The sequence below is a fragment of the Vicia villosa genome, linkage group LG6 (assembly GCF_029867415.1).
Source record: "Vicia villosa cultivar HV-30 ecotype Madison, WI linkage group LG6, Vvil1.0, whole genome shotgun sequence".
In the NCBI taxonomy this organism is placed as follows: Eukaryota; Viridiplantae; Streptophyta; class Magnoliopsida; order Fabales; family Fabaceae; genus Vicia; species Vicia villosa.
The window spans coordinates 30,623,766-30,649,448 of record NC_081185.1 but is presented as its reverse complement, the minus strand read 5'-3'; the positions used below and the strand labels follow the sequence as shown (position 1 = coordinate 30,649,448).

At 33.2% G+C, this 25,683-nt stretch overlaps 2 protein-coding genes across 2 annotated transcripts; both read left to right on the top strand.

The window, feature by feature from the left end:
* The first annotated feature begins 7,431 nt into the window (after positions 1–7,431).
* LOC131613480 (uncharacterized) lies at positions 7,432–8,051 on the top strand. The gene is made up of 2 exons (XM_058885147.1): positions 7,432–7,828; positions 7,912–8,051. The coding sequence occupies exons 1-2, from the start codon at positions 7,432–7,434 to the stop codon at positions 8,049–8,051; spliced, it is 537 nt and encodes a 178-aa protein (XP_058741130.1).
* Positions 8,052–8,081: 30 nt separating this feature from the next.
* LOC131613479 (uncharacterized) lies at positions 8,082–22,293 on the top strand. The gene is made up of 5 exons (XM_058885146.1): positions 8,082–9,123; positions 9,228–9,492; positions 10,314–10,794; positions 21,875–22,154; positions 22,247–22,293. The coding sequence occupies exons 1-5, from the start codon at positions 8,082–8,084 to the stop codon at positions 22,291–22,293; spliced, it is 2,115 nt and encodes a 704-aa protein (XP_058741129.1).
* Positions 22,294–25,683: the final 3,390 nt, after the last annotated feature.

The following is a 25,683-nucleotide window of genomic DNA, read 5'->3' as shown; positions in this document are numbered from 1 at the left end:
CCTAAGTATGTCAAAAAAAAAGAAAAATAATTTTTAAACATGATAAAAAAATAAAATTGTAATTTATACGGTGTAGGTATCACAAATAAATGTAAGATTATCATTTCTCTACTAATATTCCACAACAATAAATTTGTTAGTTTTAGTATATTTACTAACATATACCCAAATAAATACATGCACTTACGAGAAATATGATTATTTAAATCAAAACTTAAAATTTTACATAAAATATCATTAATGTCAAATCATTGTGTTGTAATAACAAAGACGACACAATGTGTTGGAAAAATGTTTTTTTTATTTTTATCATAGTTGATTGTTCATAATAACGAAAGTGTAATACTTTTTATCTCGAACTAGTAACAAATCCGTTTGTATGCACGAGATAAGTCTTAAGGCAGGATATAGTTTTTGACACTCGTTTATTTTCAAACCATAATAAAAATAGAAAGTTGAAAAAAAACTTAAATAACTTTAAATTGAACTAGTAATATATATAGAAGAGGAAACATAAACAACAATGAATAATATGATTAAAAATAAAAACTCTTAAAACTTGTATTAGATAAAAGTTTAAAATTTTCATAAATTAAACAATCAACTACCTAACTAAGCTTGGAAACTAAATCCAAACTCCCTAATTTACCCTTGTCTTACTTTTTAATTTGCACTAAACTTTGCCCATACTTGTAATTGACTAAATAGATATTCATTGGCCAATAAGAATTAATTAATGCGACAAGTGGCTAACCTTTTTCATTTTATTGCAGAACAACCCAAAATCTGAAAGATATTGGTTTTACCCGGGAACAACCCAAATATCAAACACTTCCAAATACTCCTCTCTCTCATTTCACTTTACTTCTCACTCTCATTTCCATTTCTCACTAGGAATATTTCAGTCTCATATCATTCTTTTTCCTTCGGTGCTTTTCACGGTGAATGTCTTCCCTATCGTCATATTTTTTAGTTTTCCGCTGTTGTTAATGGCAGTGACTTCCTCATCTGCAGAAACTTGGTTGTTCTGCTAAATGCTGGTTGTTCTTCAAGTTTCATTTTTGCTTTAACTGAACACCAACGTTTTGCTTCATTCATGTGGAGAGCAACATATCTTCATTCAAGTTCTGATTTCTATGTTGTATCGATTTTGTGTATATCGATTCTCTTTTGCGTCTTTTACATTTGATTATGTATATATTGATGAACACCATCTTTTTCGCTTTTCCTACGTTATAAGTTGTGTGTATATATACTGTTTGTTTTTTCCAGACTTTTCGGTTTCCATTTTAGTGTGTTTAATGCGTGTTTCATGATTCTAGCTTTTGGTTTTATGATTTTCTTTGATCTGCACTTTCTTGGCGTCTAGTTTTTAAGCTTCATTTTTTGTTTTCATTAACTTGATATCAAACCATAAACATTTACATATCATATTTTCTAGAGCCTACTGCTTTTTATATACATTTTTAATATACTTATTTAGCCAATTGCTTTTTCATTTTTTTCCTATATAAAGTCACATTAAACATTGTTGTTAATTTTTTCTTTTGTTTTGTGCTATTCTGTTTTTTTATCTGATATCTGGTTTGGTTTTATGAAGTTCGTGGTTTCGTTAATAAGGTTTTCATCATCTTGATTTCAGACCAGCTGGACATCATGTCAAGAGCACCACTTTTTATCACTGACTTGAAGCCTGATGTCAATGTATGGAAAATTGCGGCCCGTGTTATCGACCTTTGGATAGTCCAAGAACAAAATGGAAACCAACATGTAGAAGCAATTTTACAAGATGCCAAGGTTTTTATTATTGTGTTATCCAAATTTTCATATGAATTTGAATTTATCACTTACTCATACATATCGTTGTTGTTTCACTAGGAGAATCAGATTCATGTCATAACCCGCAACCGTGAACTTGATATGTGGAAAAAAAAACTTGCTAGAACATCAGACATATATGGTTTATAACGGAGAACCTCAGATCAATGACCTGCCGTTAAAAGTTTGTGACAATAAGATGAAGTTTATTTTTAATGGTACCACTGCAATAACCTGTATTGATATGCCTGAAATTCCAATGCATAAATTCAAATTCAAGCCCTTTGCAGAATTCTTGAATGGAGATTTCGATGTTCATCGCTTATACGATATAAATTACTACAAGTCTTTTTGCACTATCGATACAGGTTATCCTCTAAATGTTGACAAAACTTTATTCTTTTATGCAAATATTATTGGTGTCCTGCAACAAGTTGTTAGGACCCAAGTTGGAGGTGCTGGGAAAAAATCGTACGTCAACATAATTTTGGCCGATGAGTGGTATGTCACGTTACAACTTCACACCTAACTACTATATGCTTCATTGCTTCATACTATTTCGTTGTTTTTTATTTTGTTAGTGGAGCTGAGATTGATCTCACCCTTTGAGAGACGTATGCCAACCAACTTATGGCTTTTACTAAAGACAACGGTCCGCCGGTTGTCATACTTACTCATGCTTGGTGTCGCCAAAGTTCAAGTTTGTTCCTTCATAGATTCTCTATGTTACATTCATTCCTTGTCCTTTACACTCTTCACTTGAAGTAAACTCTTTTCATGCTTTCAGCCACAGGGAAGCTTAATCTTTCAAACACTTGAAACGGTTCCAAACTACTACTCAACATTGACCATCCCCAAGTAGTTGATTTTAAGGCTAAGTATGCAATTCTGAATTCTATTCTTTCCAAATCAAGCAGATTATTTTATTCTGCATTTTAAAAAGGACCATCCTTGAATTCGTACAATTTCAGATTTGATGCCGAGAACCCAAATCCTTGCGTTTCACAAGCACTGTCCCTATATTCTGGTTCTCAAGCTACTTTTGAAGAAAGGGCTTTCTCATTTACTAAAGATGTCCAATCAATTGGAGAGATAATTTGTCTACATGATGTACGATAATACATAGTGTTAGATTTATCTTTCTAATTAAATGGAATACATAGTGAAAGTATTGCATTTGAAACATTGAGTTTTTACAAATTATATGGGGCTGCATATGTTCTATATATGACATGAGTTTTTATAAATTACATGAAGTCTCATTGTATGCAGTTTTTATAAATTATCTTGAATTGAATGCTCTTATCTAGAATGTATTAAATTTGAATGGTGTTTCATAAGTGGCTATGATAAATTATATTGAATGTTTATCATTAGGGATATTATTTTCTTGAATGTCTTTGTTGTGACTGTGTATATAAATTAGTGATACTAGGGGGTGTTAGGGGTTACTCACTAGTATATAGCTTGTAGAATCAAAGCATTGTGATTTATTCTAATTTAGAACAATAAACTTTGTCAACAATTTCTTCTTTTTTCACAACAGGAAAATATCTCACAAAATTGACAATGGTACCAACATAGATTTTCAAATGTTGTTTAGACTGCTTTATAGCCATTACTTTTTCTACAAGTTTTGTTATTGACAGCTTACTCAAGTTTCTGCAGAGCCTGCCGTACTTTTATGCAGTTCCATTTCTTTTTCTATAACCATAACGTTTCCTACAACTTTTATTAATCAAGTTTATGCAGAACTTTTGTACTATGTGCAAAGACAGCTTGCTATTGACTGTTGAACATACTACATAATTCAGCCGGTTCTCAGGGGAAGTAGGATAACATTTTATAGATCCCTATGGATGTGACAATATCAAACAGTTGGGCTTATGGCTTTTACATGTATGGTTTTGTCTTTTTCCCATGCTGTGTCAAAAAATATGCTTCTAAGTTTACAATACCTTAACACAAATACCTGCTCCTTGAAAGGTTACTGCATGTCTTGTCACTTTCATCAGCAACTCAAGTGTACTTTAATATTAATTAAACATGGTAATGTATCATACATATAAGTTTTTCGTTTGTACATGCTATATATCACCAGATTGAGAAATCTTGTACTGCTAAATAATTAATGATATGGTATTATTTTCATTTGTCAAGATAGTTCCATCTCAAAGTTCCATTGGCAGTTCAATTCAATTACAAGGACATGAAAGTGACACCCTTTAATTTAGTATATAATATTTCATTTAAAATAAATGCTCCATTTTAAAAAGTATATTAAAAGTGAACAGAATATTTAAGGCTTCAACTTTGACTTTAACGCTTTTTGTCAAAAAATATAGTGAACCTCAATGAGACATGAAGATTCCTTAAACTGAGAGAAGTTCATCCACACTGAATGATCCTTTGTATAACATATATTAGATTTCAATAGTCATCTAATATCTAGCATCATTGAAATTGTTTATGTTGTTGCTACCCTTCTATCTATAAATTCTATTGATGATATATTCGGTTTTGCTTACAGGTCTTTGTTGAAGTATTTGATAAATGGGTGACAATGTCTCTCCATCCAATAAAAGGAGTTACTCCATATTGTATTTTAATAGGGTTAATGAACTTTTTGGTCCCTCTAAATATTGCAGATTTCGTTTTTAGTCCCTCCAAAATTTTGCTTTAAGAAATCGTCCCTTTAAAATTTTTCGTCTAAACTATTGGTCCCTAAAGTCAAATTTGCTAGAGATTAGCTACGACTTTAGCCACCTATTAGCTACGAAATTTGACGTTAGGGACCAATAGTTCGAAAGAAAAATTTTGAAGGGACTATTTCTTGAAGGAAAATTTTGGAGGGACTAAAAATGAAATTTGAAATATTTAAAGGGATGAAAAAGTTCATTAACCCATTTTAATATAGTCTAATACCATTAAGACATATTATGTATACATCAAGGAATTTATAGTTGTGTTGTTGCCTCACACTATTAATTACAATGTTTAAGTTAATATGTTTAAGTTGTCATGGAAAAATCTAGAATACCAATAGACCCATATATTGAAAGATGTCATGGAATAATATCAATTAGTGATATTTAATTACAAATGTTAGGACTTATTCAATATTAGTCTTTAGAAGTTGCTTGACATTTAATGTAGTTTGTTCTGTGCAATCTCAAGATGTAGTATTTGTCTCATTAATGTCAACCCGTTATAGCAGAGATATCTTGACACATTCACATTAATGTCAACCCAAAATTTGTCATACTTGATATGATTTTTTTTAATGAAAACAAGAATTAAGAAATGTTGATATCATAGTTTAGCCATTATTTAGTTCACATTGTTGAGCCATAAGCAATATTTAGATCAATATCATAATCATTGAAATATAAGTTGAATTTATTGGGAATATTTAATGCCAATAAGCTTTATGCCAGTGGAAGCAACAATATGTATTTCAATGCTAATTTAGTCCACTTTGTTGTATCATAGGAAACATTTATATATATCGCAGTAACTATATCATTGGCACTTTTTATACGCAACATGTGATAATAGTGGCAACACCAATTTAGATAAATCATACTTAAGTTTCTTCATTTTCTGCAAAATTGACTGCTTCAGACATCTATACCATTGTATAGGTATATCGATGCTTACCGTTCATGCTTTTTAACCATGGTTGTCACTTACTTATAGGATGTTTACACAACATGCTGTCACTGACAAACAACTTTTTCGGAGAAAACATTCAGCTAAAAGAGCCAGGCTACATAGATACTGCATACTTCACTAATCCTTCTTTTAACAGTTGTTCAATTTTCCAATGGGAACATGATCCACCACAAAGTCTGAAACGAAGCAGGGGTCGTCCAAAAAAGAATCTTGGAGTGCCTGATCGAGCTTAAAACCTTACTAGGAATGACTAGACAAATATAATACCACCCCGAACTACAAATTCACACCAACCTCCTATTTTTCCTACGTACGGAAACAGGTTTTCTAAAGATTCAATCACTTTCAACTATGCATTTCTTTGTGGATGACTAACTTCTGCTAAATGTATTTGACAGGTCTGTTAGAGACGTTTCCCAGATTAGTGAGGTCAACCCAACAACAGATACTACCAGAACAGTGACAACATGCCCCGTGTTTACACCTGTAACTAACTTGGATTTTGAAAGTTACAATGATGATGAAGATTCAGACTACGACCCGTTCTTAGGTATGTTGACACAAATGCTTCACGTGCAAATGGTTGAACACTTTCACTAATCAATCCATGTTTACATATCAGGAAAGATTTTGGTTACATTGTTGACAGTATTCTTTTTAATATCATTCAATCATTAGTACTTTCATTTCATGATTGGTAACATTGTTGATAACCTTCTTTTTTAAACAACACATGAATCGGATGACGACTCAAGCTTTGAAAATGACGATAGTGACACACCATTTTCCGCTGCTCCCCATAACTCTACTGATATTCAAGGTACACATGTTACCTACCATATCATTGGTGAAGCTTTACATGATTTATACATTACTAACATATAATTCATTCTTGTCTAGCCTATTACGATTTGGGTGATGCAATGATTGAGTGTATACATTGTAATGCGCTAATGTGGTATCAAGAGAGGATGGACAAACATAGACATTCAGCAAATCTCAAATATCAAATATGTTGTGGTAATGGCAAAGTTGAGCTATCTTTCTTGAAAAAACCTCCTAGACTATTACCATATTTACTATTTAATTATGAAGCCAACGATAGCAAGAATTTTCAATCACAACTAAGGACATACAACATGATGTTTGCTTTCACTTCACCCGGCGCTAAATTGGATAACAAATTAAATAATGGTCGTGGTCCTCCTACAATACGAATCCAAGGATAACCTTGCCATCGGATTGGGAGTTTGTTGCCACCTAAAGGACAATCACCCAAGTTTGCACAACTTTACATATATGACACGGAAAATGAAATCGCTAATAGAATGGAAGGGCTTCGGTATGATATATATTTATGATGACTTCCAATATTTATTTTGTTAAACTGTTCATATACTAACTTATTTTTATCAATTTAGGGACAAAAGTAAAATTGATCCAAAAATCGTTCAAAGTCTATCAAAAATGTTATACAAACATAACACACATGCAAAGAGCTTCCGCATGGCTAGACAGAGACTTAATCAAGACAATGTCCACAATTTGAAACTCAGACTTATTGCAAATAGATCTATAGATGGGAGAATATACAACCAACCTACAGTTTCTGAGGTGACTGCTTTAATAGTTGGTGATGTTGACACAGTTGAAGAAAGGAACATTATTATGCAGAGACAAGGTGGGTCACTTAAACATATTGATGAATTTCACGCAAGCTATTTGGCTTACAAATATCCTTTGATTTTTCCATATGGAGAAGATGGTTATCGACCAAATGTGGCTCACTGAGATCTCGATATTTTTGATGATAATCCAAGAAACAGACTTACTTTTAGAGAGTGGTTGGCATTTCGTATCCAAACCATATGTGAAGAAGGTAAAACTCTTTTATCATTGAGGAGATTGTTCCAACAATTTTTGGTTGACGATTTCACCATGCTAGAGGAAGAGAGATTAAAATGTTTACGTAACAATCAATCCAACCTTCGAGTGTCAAAGTATCGAAGTCTTACTGAAGAAGGAGACCCAAACCAAACACAAGGGTCAATCACGGGAAAACGAGTTATCTTACCATCATCTTATGTTGGAATTCGGAGATTTATGGATCAATTGTACTATGATGGCATGACAATTTGTAGTAAAGTCGGCTTTCTAGACCTTTTCATTACATTCACTTGCAACCCAAATTGGCCAGAAATTCAAAGAGCTTTACATCCTCTAAATCTTAAGCCACAAGATAGACCATATATCATTGCTAGAGTTTTTAAGATGAAATTTGATAGCCTATTAGCTGACGTGACAAAGAAAGGATGCTTAGGCAAAGTTCTTGCTTGTAAGTATTTACTACTTATCTTACTAACGGTTTTGACCTGTTTTTTACATTACAGTTCTTTTAACTTATGCTTTTCAATGCAGACATGTACACCATAGAATTTCAAAAGAGAGGTTTACCACATGCACACATTCTAATTTTCTTGTATCCTTCCAAGAAATATCCAACACCTGAAGACATTGACAAAATTATATCTGCAGGGGTTCCTGATCCCTTGAAATAGCCAAAGTTGTATAGTCTTGTGAAGAATCACATGGTACATGGGCCTTGTGGGATGGCAAACCCAAAATGTCCATGCATGAAAGAGGGAAGGTGTACCAAGTATTTTCCAAAGAAGTTCCAAGATATAACAATAGTTGATCAAGAAGGTTATCTGGTTTATAGAAGGAGAGATAACAGGCATATCATTGAGAAGAATGGAATCATGCTTCATAGCGGTCATGTTGTGCCCCACAACCCACATTTGCTAATGAAGTATGAAGCACACACTAACATGGAGTGGTGCAATCAAAGTACTTCAATAGAGTATCTATTCAAGTACATCAACAAGGGTTCCGATAAAATATTGACAGTTATTATTCCAAATGCAACTGGTGGTGACGGAAATATTGACGAAATCAAACAATACCTTGATTGCAGATATGCATCACCAAGTGAAGCATGTTGGAGAATATTTTCCTATTCTATTCATGGAAGGAAACCGACTGTTGAGAGATTGTTTTTTTACATGGAAGGAGAGAACTCGGTCTACTACAAAGATTTTGAACAAATTGGAAATGTACTTCTTAAGGAAAGTGTAACAGAATCCATGTTTACTTCTTGGTTTATGGCAAACAGAGACTATGATGAGGCCAAACTATTGACATATGGTCAATTTGTGTCAAAGTTTGTTTATGACAAAAAGAAGAGATGTTGGAAACCTAGAAAAAGAGGTTACACAATTGGTCGCTTCATTTGGGTCCCTCCATCAACCGGAGAATTATATTATATGCAGATGTTGTTGAATGTGAAGAAAGGGCCTACAAGTTATGATGATCTCAAAACAGTTGAGGGTTTTAAGAATTCAACTTTTCGAGAGTTATGCTTTGCAATGGGGTTTCTACAAGATGATAGAGAGTTCATTGAGGCAATCAAGGAGGCTTACAATTGGGGTTCTAGTGTATTTTTGCGCAAACTTTTTGTTACCATGTTGTTATCAGCTTCAATAAATCGACTGGAACATGTTTGGCGTAACACATGGAGATACTTATCAGATGGAATTCTATATGAACAAAGATTATTATCGAAAAATCCAGGCACTATTAAATGTTACTCGAACACATTTTTTATTCCTAATATTTAGTATTGATGTAAAACATTTGTGGCGGTATGTCATAATAGTATTTCGCTTTTATTGTAGAGTTATCCTTATCTGATGAAGAAATCAAAGAACTCACATTGATTGAATTTGAGAAACATCTTAAAAAGAACAAAAGGATCTTGAATGAGTTTAAGCCTATGCCGTATCCGGATAATTTTGTACTGGATTTTCTTGGAAATAGACTGATTTATGATGAACGACAATATGATATTTCAGCTCAAAAAGAATTATTTGATTCAATGTTTCAAGCTTTAACAGATATTATATCTACAAAACTTATTAATATCTTTTATTTCTATGAACAGTAACTGAACTAGAAGATTTCAGCTCAAAAAGAATTAGTTGATTCAATGTTTCAATTAATGATAAGTTTCTTTAGCCACTATGAACAATACTATAACACTCATATGTATCAAAAAGAACTACTAATATTCCCACTCATGTTGTTCTTTGTTGTACCATTCAATTTTGCAATAACTAATAATTGTTGCTACCACTTATTATAAATAGGGTTGCTGCCACTGATATAAATATTATGCATGAAAAACACACACACACACACACACACACACACACACACACACACACACACACACACACACACACACACACACACACACACACACACATATATATATATATATATATATATTGTTGAAATATATATTGTTGTTGAAATATGTTGGGCCGCTAAGATTGTTGCTGCCAGTATGCTTCAAATACATATTGGGGCTGCCACTGATATAATTAGTCGCAGTCAATGTTCCCACTGAATTTTGCTATGGTTTAGTGTTACTGCCACTTATCTAAATTGAGCTTATGATACAATAATGTAAATGATATTTGGCTGATAATATGGTATCTAAATTTTTTATTTCTCTTTTTATTAAACAGTTTCCCATCACAAATGACAAATATTTTGCTAATCGTTACTATTGTTTTGTTTCCATTATTTGCTAGATGAATAACACCAAATTTATGACGAAATCATGCACGTCGTGGAAGAAAAAAAGGAGGTATCTGTTTTTTATACGGTTATGGTGGAACTGGAAAGTCATTCATGTGGAACACACTTTCAGCAGTTCTACATTCTAATCGTGACATTGTTTTAAATTTTGCTTCAAGGGGAATTGCAAGCCTTCTTTTACCTGGAGGGAAAACAACACATTCCAGATTCAAGATTCCAGTACCATGCCTAGAATCATCAATTTGCTACATTGAAAAAAAAATAGATCTAGCTGGGTTGTTGAAAGTTACAAATTTGATAATTTGGGATGAGGCTCCTATGGCAAACAAATTTTGTTTCGAAGCTCTTGACAAATCTTTGAAAGATATAATGGATGATGACAAAGTTGCTTCTAAGATAATTTTTGGAGGAAAGGTTGTGGTATTTGGTGGCGATTTTAGACAAATTTTACCCGTAGTTCCTAGAGGTACCAGGTCTGACATTGTGCATTCCACAATAAATGCATCATATATTTGGGATCATTACAAAGTTCTAAAATTAACCAAAAATGCGCGTTTGAGAGCTGGGACAAATCCAACCAATGCAGCAAAGATACACTGGTTTTCTGAATGGATTTTACAATTTGGAGATTGTAATACGGTGGGAGAATTGACTTTTTAAATGTTTCGCAAACAAATGTTGCGGTGAGTAAGAGTCGCCACCGACTTTTATTTTATCCAATTCAGGAAAGGCTAAAAGAACAGGAAATAACTTTTTGAAAAGACTTGGGTTCGGGGGGTAGGTTATACAAAGGGAAGGTATGAGCACCCTTTTTATCCATGGTTATCCATGGGCTCTTAATTGCTTAGCTCACTTTGATTGGTTTTGAATTGTTTGAAAGCGTGGTGTGTGTTTAGAGAAACAGTTTGTAAAAGAACTTGACTTTGTAATGATTCATCATTCAAATATATACAAAGTACTTGTCTTGAAATTTTTTTTTTAAAAAGGAGGTGTGAAAAGCATTTGAAGTTTTTTAGTTGAGCAAGCAATTAGGAACTACCTACCCTAAGTCGGTCTTTCTTGTTCTTTTCCTTTCGTTAAGGGAAAGAGACTATCCGCACCATTAGTTAGTGGAAAGTCCTTTCATTGGACGTTAAGGGACATCGAGGGTCGTCGTATGGTCATAGAAGGCAACATGTGAGGATACCTTAGCATTTCGAAGGGACGATCATCTTTTAACAAAAGGCAACATCGAGAGACAAGATCATTTTATCGTAGGCAACTCGAAGGGTCTTATGATATTTTATGATGATTTTTATTCGTAGGCAACCTTGTTAAGAGTATCCCGACACTCGAGGGACTTGACCATTTTATTCGTAAGGCAACAAGAGTGGATTACCCTAAAGGTGAGTGTGTGCGAAGTGTGTTAGATTCAGATATATTATCTTGAATTAAGATTAGCTAGCGATTTATTTTATTTTGCCATACAATCCTATGCATACATCTAGCAGTTAATATTTACGGAAAATAAAAATGCAAAAAGTAAATCTACGCTATTACAAGGCTTCGGGATGGAGGGTTACATATCCAAAAATGGGGAGTGCGAAAGAGTAAAAGTCCTAGTTAAAACTATTACAAACCATTAGCAGTTACATAATAATAAAAATATGCGGAAAATAAAAGCCTAATTACTATTACAACCTCGAAACAATTACATAAAAATAATTAACCAAAAATAAAATCGAGAAGTCGAGAAGTAAAGGAGATGAGAGGAGAGAAGATTAAATTTAGGATTTAAAGGGAAAAAAACAGGGTTAGACAATTATTTTTTAACCTAATTATAATTATTAACTAAACTAAAAAATAATCCTAATTAACTAATTATAAATTAATTAACTAATTAAATTAATTATTATGTACAAATTATCTAATTAATTAACCTAATGTCTATATTACAAACCCTAAAACTAAAGGTTAGTCCTAATTAAAATTAATCAAAGATTGATTTAATTAACCCTAAAACTAAATTAATTAAATTCACCTAAATAAACCCCTAATTAGTTAAAACCTAATATTAAAACAAATTACTTTTTATTTGGCCAATGGTCAAAAAATTAGGTGTTAGATTTTAATTAAATTAGTGATTAATAATAAAAGATGGTTAATTACTTAAAAAAAAAGAAAAGGAAAACAAAAAAAAAACAAAGGAAAACCAAAAAGGCAAAGGCTGGAATCTAGATTGGGGAGGCTCTGAAGGTGGATTCGCGAGGGTGTACCGTGCGCCTGATGAGAACGCGCTTACTAGATCTGCCTGTAGGGTTATGTTAAGAAATAATTTAAAAATAACGCAAAAGAGGTAGGGATTGAACCCTTGCCCTTGCATGCCAAGCACTTAAGATTGATACGCTAACCACCAGGCCACTTTTCCTTCGCTGTCAAATAAACATCACACATGCAATACAAACAAACAAAATGGAATTCAAACGAAACGCACACGCAGTGTAACACCCTTCTAAATCCCCGCGGAAATATAATAAAATCAGAGTAAATTTACAGCAAGGATGCTACAATTAATAAAATAAATAAAACTCCAAGTCGTTTGTCATGCTTTATTAGAATTAAACCAAATATCAAACATGTGTCTTGCACAGCGGAAACTCATTTTAACAATGTTAAGAAACATATCCAAACAAATCAACAATACATAATCCATAACCAATAATGGCAATAACGTATATCAAGTAACTCTAAGACTATCGTTCCCCAGTGTTACAAGATCAGAGCATGACCGACACGACCCAAAACAACGGATAAACTCTACAAGTCATCCTCACCGAGCACTAATGCCGCTACTTCTCAAATCTGAAAAATGTCAACAAGTAAGGGTGAGTCTCATTCTCAATTAATCAATGTTATGCATTCATAAGCAACAAAACATCATAATATATCATTCACCCAATTTGTCATATATTTAGATTCGCATCTATTATTCATCAATTCACACAATAATAGATTATAACACAGAACACATAAATCCATACAATCATGTTATGACAAAATGCATATGACACAACCGACACTATGCATGTGGTACCAATAAACCGTGGAATCAATCCACCTAACCGATCTACGCCTCATCGAGATACGGCCCACCGACACAATTTCCACACAATGGGAAATATGTCCACCAACGATCCAAAACATCACCGGGATCCATCATCAAATGCATATGAATGAATGTACACATATACCATACTTAAAAACATCACCGATCCGATGCACCACATCGTCTCATCATAACTCACCATTTTCATCACCAAATAAGTATGTACACGCTGCACAATCATTCAATTATTCACATATATTTACATCAAATATATCATTCAATCATCACCGTCATATTATCACAAAATCATGATAATAGTCACAACAAATCTATCACCGCATCAACACATTGTCACATTCAAAAATATATGCACACAATGTTACATTCAATCATACATGTCCACATATAACATATAATCATCACATTAATAACAATAACGGTTCATTCACCATCACACTAAAACATTGTCATGTTTACACAATTCCACATACCAACAATGTATATCACCGAAGCAATTAAATAATCTTTTAAAAATAATTCGGGTCACCACCCATCTCACCAATTCATCATATAAAATATTTAATTTGCTTCACAACGCCCCAAACGACACTAAGAAAGGATACACGGATCAAAAGATACGCAATTTCTAAGTTTGGAAAATTTTCTGCCCAGCAGGGTCCGCTCAGCGGAGCACCAGCGGGACCAGGCAGAAGCGAACTATGTTGGGACCTCCGCTCAGCAGACCCCCTCCACTCAGCGGACCTGCGATTTCAGCAATTCGTCATTCTGCGACAGACCTGCGGTTTCGCACTCCTTTCACCCCAAATGCATTCCCAACATCATATAAAGGTATAAAAACATAGTAGACATTATCACACATCATCAAGCATCATTAAAACACATTTTCCAATCATAATTTCATGCAATATCATCAATCTCCCCAAATCTAACAATCCCAATCCCAATATATTCAATCGAATCGAATCACATATCAATCTATTCTATTACCTATAATCGCATAATAGAAATTAACTAGAAGAGTCCCCCCTTACCTCGATTCACGGTTGGATTTTATTTCTCTTCGCGTTCTCTATACGTATCCCCCCATGTTCTTCGTGCCCTAGCTCTCTCCTTCTGCCTCTTCTCAAAGCTTCGATCGTACAGAATGAATCCCTCTTTCCTCTTTTCTCTTTTTACCCCTAAGACCCCTAATATGGTCTTCCCATATTGCCCTCAATTACTCTTCACAATTGACCACTCTTGCCCTTAATATCTCTAACACTGATATTGTTTTATTTTACTAATTAAAATAATTCCACTCATTATTCTAATTATTCTAAAATACACCAAAATTCATCAATACAGCTAAGCATCACGCTAAAATAATTAGTTTAGAAATTGGGGTGTTACAACTCTCCCCCACTTAGAATATTTTCGTCCTCGAAAATTTATCCGATTCAACTACTCCAACTACTTATTCCATCCGACTGATCAACTATCATCTCCGAAAGGCAACCCATGTATGATACAACAATTCATAACATCAATGGCGAAAACAACACACATGTCACTCAAGTAACACATTTCATAACTTAACATCACAACACAAAGAGTAACCAACTTAGGAATTCTCCGGTTTAAGATATAGAACACAACAACATAAGAACACACAACTTAAACACGACATCAACGCAACCAACCTACCAACATCACTTTTACTCACGTATGAACAACTGCACTACACCATGCATTCGCTGCGCACTCTGATTACTTGTAAAGTATCCACTCCGCCAAGTTTACTCCAACTTTCAATCACCAAAACCGACATAATAAATATTTTTGACTTAACTCTTTGAAAGTTCTGTTCCAACAGGTATTCTACGCTCTCGAAGTTACCTAATACTTCAAACTTAGATCCGTAAGACAACACCTCGGAACATTCGACATAAACATACATACTCGTGTTCATTCATCAATGCACAAATATAGAGATGATAAATGCAAATCATAGAGACAGACTCACGACTCTATGCACATGCAATGCGATACCGACTCAATCATCTCAAGTTCATTCAGGAACTTCTTGGAATCATCGTTTGTTACTTAATGTAACTCACCGTAGAGCCTATGATGTTCACCCATTGCTCACACCCCACACGGGCACACAATGTTTATGGATTGCTCACACCTCACATAGGCACACAATCGTTTGTAATCATCGCTCACACCCCACATGGGCACACGATGTTACAACATATTCTCATTAGAATCACACAACACAAGAATGTACATCATGATGCTTCACGTGCAAAAATAACTCAAGACACTCTTGAAATGGATACATATTCACAATATATATTCATGCATTCATCTCATACTATCACATATAATCCACATACATTCCCACCAGTTACGCCAAACTGCAACGAACTCATTCACAATTAACATGCATTCACCTTTAATTTAGACAATGCATTCATTTGCCAAAAGGCCACAATTCACAATGGATTCCACAATATAGGATTCACTCCGTAAGGCTTCCCCTAACACATCGTATAACAACGTACATAATTCTTTAAAAACGACCATTGACAAATCAAATAATATTCAAGCGCTCGGCTTGACTTCAACCAATTCAACGTACATACTATACTAGTTGTCATGACACATCTATCCATCAATTATGATTCCGTCTACTATCAACAATAGATTAAGGGTGATCAGTTCCTCAATTTGCCAATAGACAGCCGATAACCATAACAGTGGCATAAATAATCATTACCCAACGACAATAGCGTACTTCAACTTGTGCCCAAAGTCCATATGCATAATGTTCTGCCAATTCTCTAAGGCCTCCCAAAGTCTTCTTAGTATCCTCAATTCCAACCTCGCCAATGATACAAAAACATTCAAAATCCAATACACATTCTTATACACGCTCGTAGCACCACACAATTATCAATTAAACATCCTTCTAACATCGGGAATAATTACTACATCAAGTACCATCCGATTCGGTTCGCTCCAAATGCAACTTTCATCCAAGTTAAGAATTTCAACCACGCTAACCAACCAATCGTCTTTCTTTTATTCTCAGAACCTTTATAATCCACCTAGTTTCACACTTGGCCTTATTCAATTCATAACTCAACATTATTATCGCGATCTCTCTTGAATTCGTTCTCCTCTCAACATTACCATCTCATAACATCGCTGCTATAATCATTCTCATTCTACATAAATTACATCTCTATGCATTTCTCTATACCGTTGCATTCTTACAAATACCAATGTTTCATTACTTTTCAATATTTTACATTCTTCTTCACCTTTTCAATTTTCAGCAAGAATCACCCAACTTCAAACACAATTTTCTCTTCCAATATAGACCTCCTAAGTACAAAATTATATTCCAAAATGAAGGGAAATTCGTGTAGATTCTAGAACATCAAGAATTGTTCAAATACGAGTTACGAGCAAAAGTTATCATCCTTTCAATGGGACTGGTTCATAATTCTCATATGCAGAATTTTCGAAAAAGTAAGCATCATACCCAAATGTTAAAACACACTTTTCTCCCTCTTTACAAACTTCCTAATAACCAATCTTATATGCAAACTGTGGGAAATTTTGTAAGCTTTCCAAAAGTCCAGAATCGCTTCAATCTGAATCAATAATTGCAAAAATCGGAATTTGAGATTGATGAACATAAGTTCCATCTCTCTCGTTTGCTCCCAAGATCTACCAACATCCTTTCTTTTCATCCAACTACGAAAATTACCCGAATATAATCCAACTATACTTAAGACATACCATCTACATAATTAATCCATCCACTATCATTTACATTGGAATAATTCCTCATTCTCAATCAATTCGCCGTCCATAATCTACGCACATCTCAAACTCGACTGATACAAATTCATGAGTCCATACTCTCACCGGTTCGTAACAACATTGCTTCAATAACGTTTGCACTCTTACCATTAAGATCACCTTGAACCAACTTCTACATACTAACAACATGTCCAAGAGACAAACCTTTCGATTATTTCTTCCATTCGTTCAACTCTGACACTAACATCCCGTGCAGTACCAACAAACAAGTCTAGTTCTAAGAACAAGTGTAACCGCAACTTCACCTCTTTCCAACAATATCCTGTCACAATTAAATATGTTACAGCTGTTGCAACCATTTTTATAACAAAGTTCATCTCATTAGCTTTCCGACGCTTCAAACGGAACTCAAATCGGATGTCCAGAACTCCATTTATGAATTTTCGAAACTCTGCAGCTATTCAACAATTTTCCTGCGTTTTGCTTACGAAAATCTCACTCCAAAACTCATTCTCTTCAACTCGATCACATCCAAACAGCCCCTTATCATATCTCTTCACTTCCGAAAATTCTTATAACTTGAGCAACACATTCCTTCGCCGAAGTGCGATTTCTGAAACACTACGACATCAATCCTCTTTGTAAACTTGTAGCCGAACCTCTTCCGAGACATAAGGCTACTCAACTGACAACTTCGCAGCACACCAGCAGAGCTGATACATTGTAACTTCCTAATTTCAAGTCACCTTCGATTAAAAAAAAAACAACAACTCCAATAACGCTTGCACCGTTGCCAACAACAGCCTACTGAATCAATCATCTTACAACTGAAACATAACCGAGAAGCGAAGCTCCTCCCCCACTTGTTTCAAACCAACTCCCGTAATAAACAAACAAGTACCGACAGTGATTCACTCACATGTCGCGTACCAAGGGATAATACGCCGACAGTATTCAACAGTCGCGCAACTCAACTGACTCGACAATTGGCCGGACGGACCGACCTGCTCTGATACCACTATTGTAACACCCTTCTAAACCCCCGCGGAAATATAATAAAATCAGAGTAAATTTACAGCAAGGATGCTACAATTAATAAAATAAATAAAACTCCAAGTCGTTTGTCATGCTTTATTAGAATTAAACCAAATATCAAACATGTGTCTTGCACAGCGGAAACTCATTTTAACAAAGTTAAAAAACATATCCAAACAAATCAACAATACATAATCCATAACCAATAATGGCAATAACGTATATCAAGTAACTCTAAGACTATCGTTCCCCAGTGTTACAAGATCAGAGCATGACCGACACGACCCAAAACAACGGATAAACTCTACGAGTCATCCTCACCGAGCACTAATGCCGCTACTTCTCAAATCTAAAAAATGTCAACAAGTAAGGGTGAGTCTCATTCTCAATTAATCAATGTTATGCATTCATAAGCAACAAAACATCATAATATATCATTCACCCAATTTGTCATATATTCAGATTCGCATCTATAATTCATCAATTCACACAATAATAGATTATAACACAGAACACATAAATCCATACAATCATGTTATGACAAAATGCATATGACACAACCGACACTATGCATGTGGTACCAATAAACCGTGGAATCAATCCACCTAACCGATCTACGCCTCATCGAGATACGGCCCACCGACACAATTTCCACACAATGGGAAATATGTCCACCAACGATCCAAAACATCACCGGGATCCATCATCAAATGCATATGAATAAATGTACACATATACCATACTTAAAAACATCACCGATCCGATGCACCACATCGTCTCATCATAATTCACCATTTTCATCACCGAATAAGTATGTACACGCTGCACAATCATTCAATTATTCACATATATTTACATCAAATATATCATTCAATCATCACCGTCATATTATCACAAAATCATGATAATAGTCACAACAAATCTATCACCGCATCAACACATTGTCACATTAAAAAATATATGCACACAATGTTACATTCAATCATACATGTCCACATATAACATATAATCATCACATTAATAACAATAACGGTTCATTCACCATCACACTAAAGCATTGTCATGTTTACACAATTCCACATACCAACAATGTATATCACCGAAGCAATTAAATAATCTTTTAAAAATAATTCGGGTCACCACCCATCTCACCAATTCATCATATAAAATATTTAATTTGCTTCACAACGCCCCAAACGGCACTAAGAAAGGATACACGGATCAAAAGATACGCAATTTCTAAGTTTGGAAAATTTTCTGCCCAGCAGGGTCCGCTCAGCGGAGCACCAGCGGGACCAGGCAGAAGCGAACTATGTTGGGACCTCCGCTCAGCGGACCCCCTCCGCTCAGCGGACCTGCGATTTCAGCAATTCGTCATTCTGCGGCAGACCTGCGGTTTCGCACTCCTTTCACCCCAAATGCATTCCCAACATCATATAAAGGTATAAAAACATAGTAGACATTATCACACATCATCAAGCATCATTAAAACACATTTTCCAATCATAATTTCATGCAATATCATCAATCTCCCCAAATCCAACAATCCCAATCCCAATATATTCAATCGAATCGAATCACATATCAATCTATTCTATTACCTATAATCGCATAATAGAAATTAACTAGAAGAGTCCCCCCTTACCTCGATTCACGGTTGGATTCTATTTCTCTTCGCGTTCTCTATACGTATCCCCCCATGTTCTTCGTGCCCTAGCTCTCTCCTTCTGCCTCTTCTCAAAACTTCGATCGTACAGAATGAATCCCTCTTTCCTCTTTTCTCTTTTTACCCCTAAGACCCCTAATACGGTCTTCCCATATTGCCCTCAATTACTCTTCACAATTGACCACTCTTGCCCTTAATATCTCTAACACTGATATTATTTTATTTTACTAATTAAAATAATTCCACTCATTATTCTAATTATTCTAAAATACACCAAAAATCATCAATACAGCTAAGCATCACGCTAAAATAATTAGTTTAGAAATTGGGGTGTTACACGCAGCCCCTATCATCTTCTTTGTTTGAATTTTCTGAATTTTGCTACGACTCAACCTCCATTTAGCTATGATTTTTACCATAGCTAAATCCTGCAAGTTTCATACTCACCATATAAATAGAATAAATCACAAACATTAGCCCAGTTTCAATAAACCTCACCCCTGAGCGCAAAAATGTAATCAATTTGGGTTAATTCGATCTCTAACTAACACCCCCCAATTTAGAGTTTATGAAACCTAACAATGGCATATCCATGTACCTGCGACTAAACTCAAATTAAACGGTCCAGAAACTTTGCAAACATCATCACAAACATGAACATACATTCAAATCTTATTTATAATGCAAGAATGAACGAAATCGATTGTAAAGTTTGGAGGCTCAAACCGTGAACATTTTTGGTGATTCCGAGTGCTACGATCAACGGTGGTGATGCAATTAGCTTCAGAAGAGGGCGAGGAACCTTCTTGGATACTTGTGGTGGCTTGAATTGCTCTCTAACCTTGGTTGCCAACTCCTTGTGTCCCGCATTTTTTCTTCTTGAATCGGTTCAGGAGGCTGCCAAATTTTCATCCCCTAGGCATCTGGCATTGTTATGCTTATATAATAGAAGAGTTTAGGTTAACAAATTTGCATCAAATCTCTTTGAATCATAGAATTGGAATTTGATTGAAAATTGATTTTCGATCTTTCTAAATTTGGCTCAATCTCATTCCATCTCTTTCAAATGTTGTTTATCATGAAATTTGTATCAAACATATGACGTTTGATGATTGATTCTGATTGGAAACAAAAGCCAAATCAAATCTTTTATATTTTCTTTAATTATTTGATTTAAATTGCATTTTAAATGAATAAAAATTCAATAAAAATAGAATAAAAATAAAATAATCATGGGATTGGGCTTCGACACTCTTGATAACCTTATAAGCAAGTTTGAGTCATAAAAGAAAAGGCCTATTTGCAAGAAAATCAATTTTGGACCTTATTTGCTTCATGCACTCCTTCAAAAATTGGCCAATATCATCAATGCATAACTCCTTCAATTATTATGATATGAAAGTGTTCTAGGACTTTTTGGAAAGTACAAGATGTCCTCTATAACCCACTTTGGAGCATTTTTTGCATTTGGATATTTTATCTTGATGATATTGGCTTTGACAAAAGACAGCTTTTTGTTGACTTTCAAAAGGACCTGTAATGTTTGAACTCATATCTTCCAAATGATGCATTTTTTGCCAAGTCATGTGAGACACAGAGTTGTAGAGAATTTAATTTCCTTCAAAATGAGCTTTGGTTGAAAATTTTCTGATGAAGCATGTGAAAGTTATGACCAGTCAAAGTTCAGTTGACTTCTAGTTAAAAAACCCTAATTTAGAAACTTTGAGTTTTGTTGATTTCTGAACTTTTCTTGATGAATCATGATCAAACCTTGATAAAATGATGAATGTCACTTCAAATGAAGGATGTTGACCAAAAATCTTGACTTTTGATTGTATGTTGACCACAGTTGACTTTTAGGTCAAATTAGTCGACTGTTGATCATCTGAGCAATTGACTAGGCCATCATGTGAATCAAGGCTTGAAACTTGGTATGAAGATACTTTGAATCATATGAGATACCATGAAATCCACTTGAGGCCTTAGAGGTTCAATTTTCCTTGATTACATGGCAACCCTAATTTAGGAGACCCTGGCTTAGGAGAAGGATACATGTGATTGTTTATTGTACCACTTTGAACAATTGGAGATCTCAGTGCCTGAGCCAATTTATTTTGAAATATGGTGGAAAAATTTTGGGGTATGATAAAGATGGAAAGATATCTGAACCAAATGCTGGATATGCTGAAATTTGTATTCCACATGAGTTACTTCTAGCAAAATTTGATGACCCAATAGAGATGATTGTTAAAAGTACTTATCCTAATATTCTTGAAAATTACACAAATAGTACTTTCCTTCAAAGTAGAGCTATATTGGCATCAACCATTGAGATTGTGGATGAAATCAATGATTACATCATAAATCTTCTACCAGGTAATATCAGGTTTTACATTATTTACTCCATTTATTTTTATGATGTCTTAATTTCATCCATTTATGCTAAATACTTAATTTCGATCTTTTAGGTGATGCAAAAGAATTTTTGAGTAGTGACTCTATTGACAGATCATAAGCTAACGGCAATGATGGTTTTAAGCATTTAACTCCTGAATTCTTAAGTTGTTTGAAAACTTCTGGGTTGCCAAATTATTCATTGAAGCTAAAAATTGGGACATGTGTCATGTGGATAAGGAATTTGGATCAATGCGAAGGACTTTGTAATGGTACAAGATTGACGGTGACGAGACTAGCAAATCATGTGATTGAAGCCAATATATCAGGTAAGTGATACATATCTTAGATAGTTTGATATAAATGTTCATATATATATATATATATATATATATATATATATATATATATATATATATATATATATATATATATATATATATATATACACACATATATATACACACACACACAAACACACACACATTAGGCGTCACATCTTTAAAATGATTCCAATTGCTTGGTTTATAGTAAAAGAAGTTGAGTTATATTTTTGCGACCATATTTGAAAATTACCAATATATTTAATAGTCAAGAGTTAAATATTTTCTACGACAGTTTTATCAGGTATCCATACTGGAAATACTATTTACATTCATAGGATGTCTCTATCTCCTTCTCAATCTCCTTGGCCCTTCAAACTTATTAGAAGACAATTCCCCATTATTGTTTCATTTGCAATGACAATAAACAAATCTCAAGGTCAGTCATTAGACTTTGTTGGTTTATATTTGCCAAAAGATGTTTTCAGTCATGGTCAACTTTATGTCGCAATGTTAAGAGTCAAGAGTAAGGATGGTTTGAAGATCTTAATTCATGACAAAGACAAAGTTCCATTATCTCAAACAACTAATGTGATATTCAAATAAGTTTTTCATAATGTTGTCTAAGTTTTCATTACTATTTTGATTATTACTATTGTTGTTTTATTATGTACAACCATTGTTCCATCACTATTTCCTACAAGCTATTTCAATGTCAGTGTAATAATGTTACTTTACTATTGAGACAACAATATTTACCATGGTCCTTTTTTTCCTAAACTAATCTATGCACAATGTATGAATATAATCAACTATGTCTTCATTTTTATTTATGTCATTTATTTTATACTATGACTAATGTAATTGTTTTTTTTTTTTTACATTTGCTAATAAAAATCATTTAACTTAATGGCTCATAATGGTCTTATCCGTGCGGACGCGCGGGTCTTCCACTAGTTATCTATTAATAAGAGAAAAGAGAAAAATTAAACATGGATGATATACCTCAACATAAAAAACTTGTTGCCATGGAGAACAGAGGAATTTAGATTATCTTGGAGAAAATTGAACGATTTAGAAATATCCATGATAAAAAAATAAAGATGAAAAAGAAGAAACACATATATATTTAAGATATGACAAAATACATATTTTGTTGGCAAAATTATAGTCAAAATTTGAGATTTATAAATTTGTATTATTATTTTCTTATAAGGTAAATGCATAAGTCAAATATTATAAAGTTAGTATATGAACGTTATAGTAACATCTACATTTAATATTTAAAATAATTAAAAAAAAGTCAATTGTTGGAGTATTTTTTTGTGTAATACTATATATTAGGTGAAAGACCTTAGATTAGATTTGAGTAAAATTATGTACCATGAATTAGAGAAATTTAGTTATTCCTTTATATGAAGGATTAAAAATAAAGGGAGGGTAGGATACTTTAACTTGATATATTTGTGTTTTTTTTGTGTTATTAAATTTATTTATTATAAATTGAAAAACTATATATATATATATATATATATATATATATATATATATATATATATATATATATATATATATATATATATATATATATATATATATATATATATATATATATATATATATATATTTATTGAAGTTAAAACTTAATAAAATTTACAATTTTAAAAAAAATGTATCTCAAAACAAGTTTAAATTTACAGGTAACAAAGAATTTATGTTGTTTCTTAATTATGTTTTTACAATACTAATCCAAAACCCATATAAATATTAATAATTCTTTCATGTAAGTTATTTAGGATTCATGAATGCATTGTTCTTTAATTGTAAAATATATTTGAAAAAGTTATATTTATATTCTACAAAATACAATTCATTACTTGTGAATGTATTCTTATTTTTTATTATGTAATTCTTTAAAATAATTTAATATTTAATCTTGGTATTCAAAATATATTCTTATATGTACCATTAAGTTTCATTCTCTCTACAAAAAATTTTGAAACATGACTTTCAAAATATTTTCCATTAACAAATTCAGTTTTTATTGTTTAAATAAATTAAAGTAACACTCTATAGAGGGTTAAAAATAAAATGAAATGTTTATAAGTAATATAATTATATTTTAACATGTATTTTGGTATTTATTAATATATTAATTTTTATTTTTAGTCTATCTGAATAATATCTTATGTGAAAATTTTAAAGTGACGACTAAATTTGATGATAGAAAAACTTCTAAGAGGCCAACTATGGATTTAAAAAATTGTTAAAAAAGATTTCAAAAATTGTATATTTATATGCATCTAAAACTTTTAATTCTATACATTTTAATTGTTGAAATAAATTTTTATACAAAATATTTACTTCAACTTACATTTCAATATGTAAAAATATAAACGAAACACAAAATGTGATAATAATTTTAAACTTCAATTATTTTTTAAGAAATTCTACATCTATTCTCTAAAACTACAAATATATTACAATGTAGATGTTGATATTCCATGTCTTTAACCAATCACTATAATTGATAACTATGAAAAGTTATGATTGTTTTCGAAAACAAATTTTCATTCATTTTCACACTATATGATTAAGATTTTGTTTGATTGATGGAATCAGATGGAGAGGAGCGGAATAGAGTGGAATAAAATGATATTCCATTGTTTGGATAATTTAAAAACGGGTAGAGCGGAGCGGAGCGGAAAGGAGTGATACAGATTCCATTCCATCACTTACCACCATATTCCTTCCCCTCCGATTTGGATAGAATGAACAATTTATCTTATTCTGTCCTAAATTTTCTAAACAATGGAATGGAATCTTCATTCCGCTCCGTTCCGTTCCGCTTCATCCCACTCCACTCCACTCCATTTCGTTTCGTTCATTTCGTGATATCCAAACATAGCCTAAATCATGGAAGTTGCCCAACTATACAGCTACATAACATGCATTGAAACACTGGTTGGTCCACGATACAATAAATAGTGATTTCAGTGCAACAAGTAATGCGAAAAAGATAAACCCTTGAGAAACCGTATGAATTTTGAAAATTTGTTATCAATTGTCGAGTATTAGAACAATCTATGGATGCAGACCATAAAGAATTATCCCAGAAGATTCCTCTTCGAATATTGACTAGTGGCCTGAAATCATATATTAAGAATCCATTTTCGCTATGCTTGTAG

Coding starts and splice junctions, on each gene's coding strand:
- LOC131613480 (XM_058885147.1), top strand. CDS start 7,432: ATGCTAGAGGAAGAGAGATTAAAATGTTTACGTAACAATCAATCCAAC. Junction 7,829..7,911: donor CTTAGGCAAAGTTCTTGCTT/GTAAGTATTTAC, acceptor TTTTCAATGCAG/ACATGTACACCATAGAATTT.
- LOC131613479 (XM_058885146.1), top strand. CDS start 8,082: ATGGTACATGGGCCTTGTGGGATGGCAAACCCAAAATGTCCATGCATG. Junction 9,493..10,313: donor ATCTTTTATTTCTATGAACA/GTAACTGAACTA, acceptor TTTTGCTTCAAG/GGGAATTGCAAGCCTTCTTT. Junction 22,155..22,246: donor CATCATAAATCTTCTACCAG/GTAATATCAGGT, acceptor TCGATCTTTTAG/GTGATGCAAAAGAATTTTTG.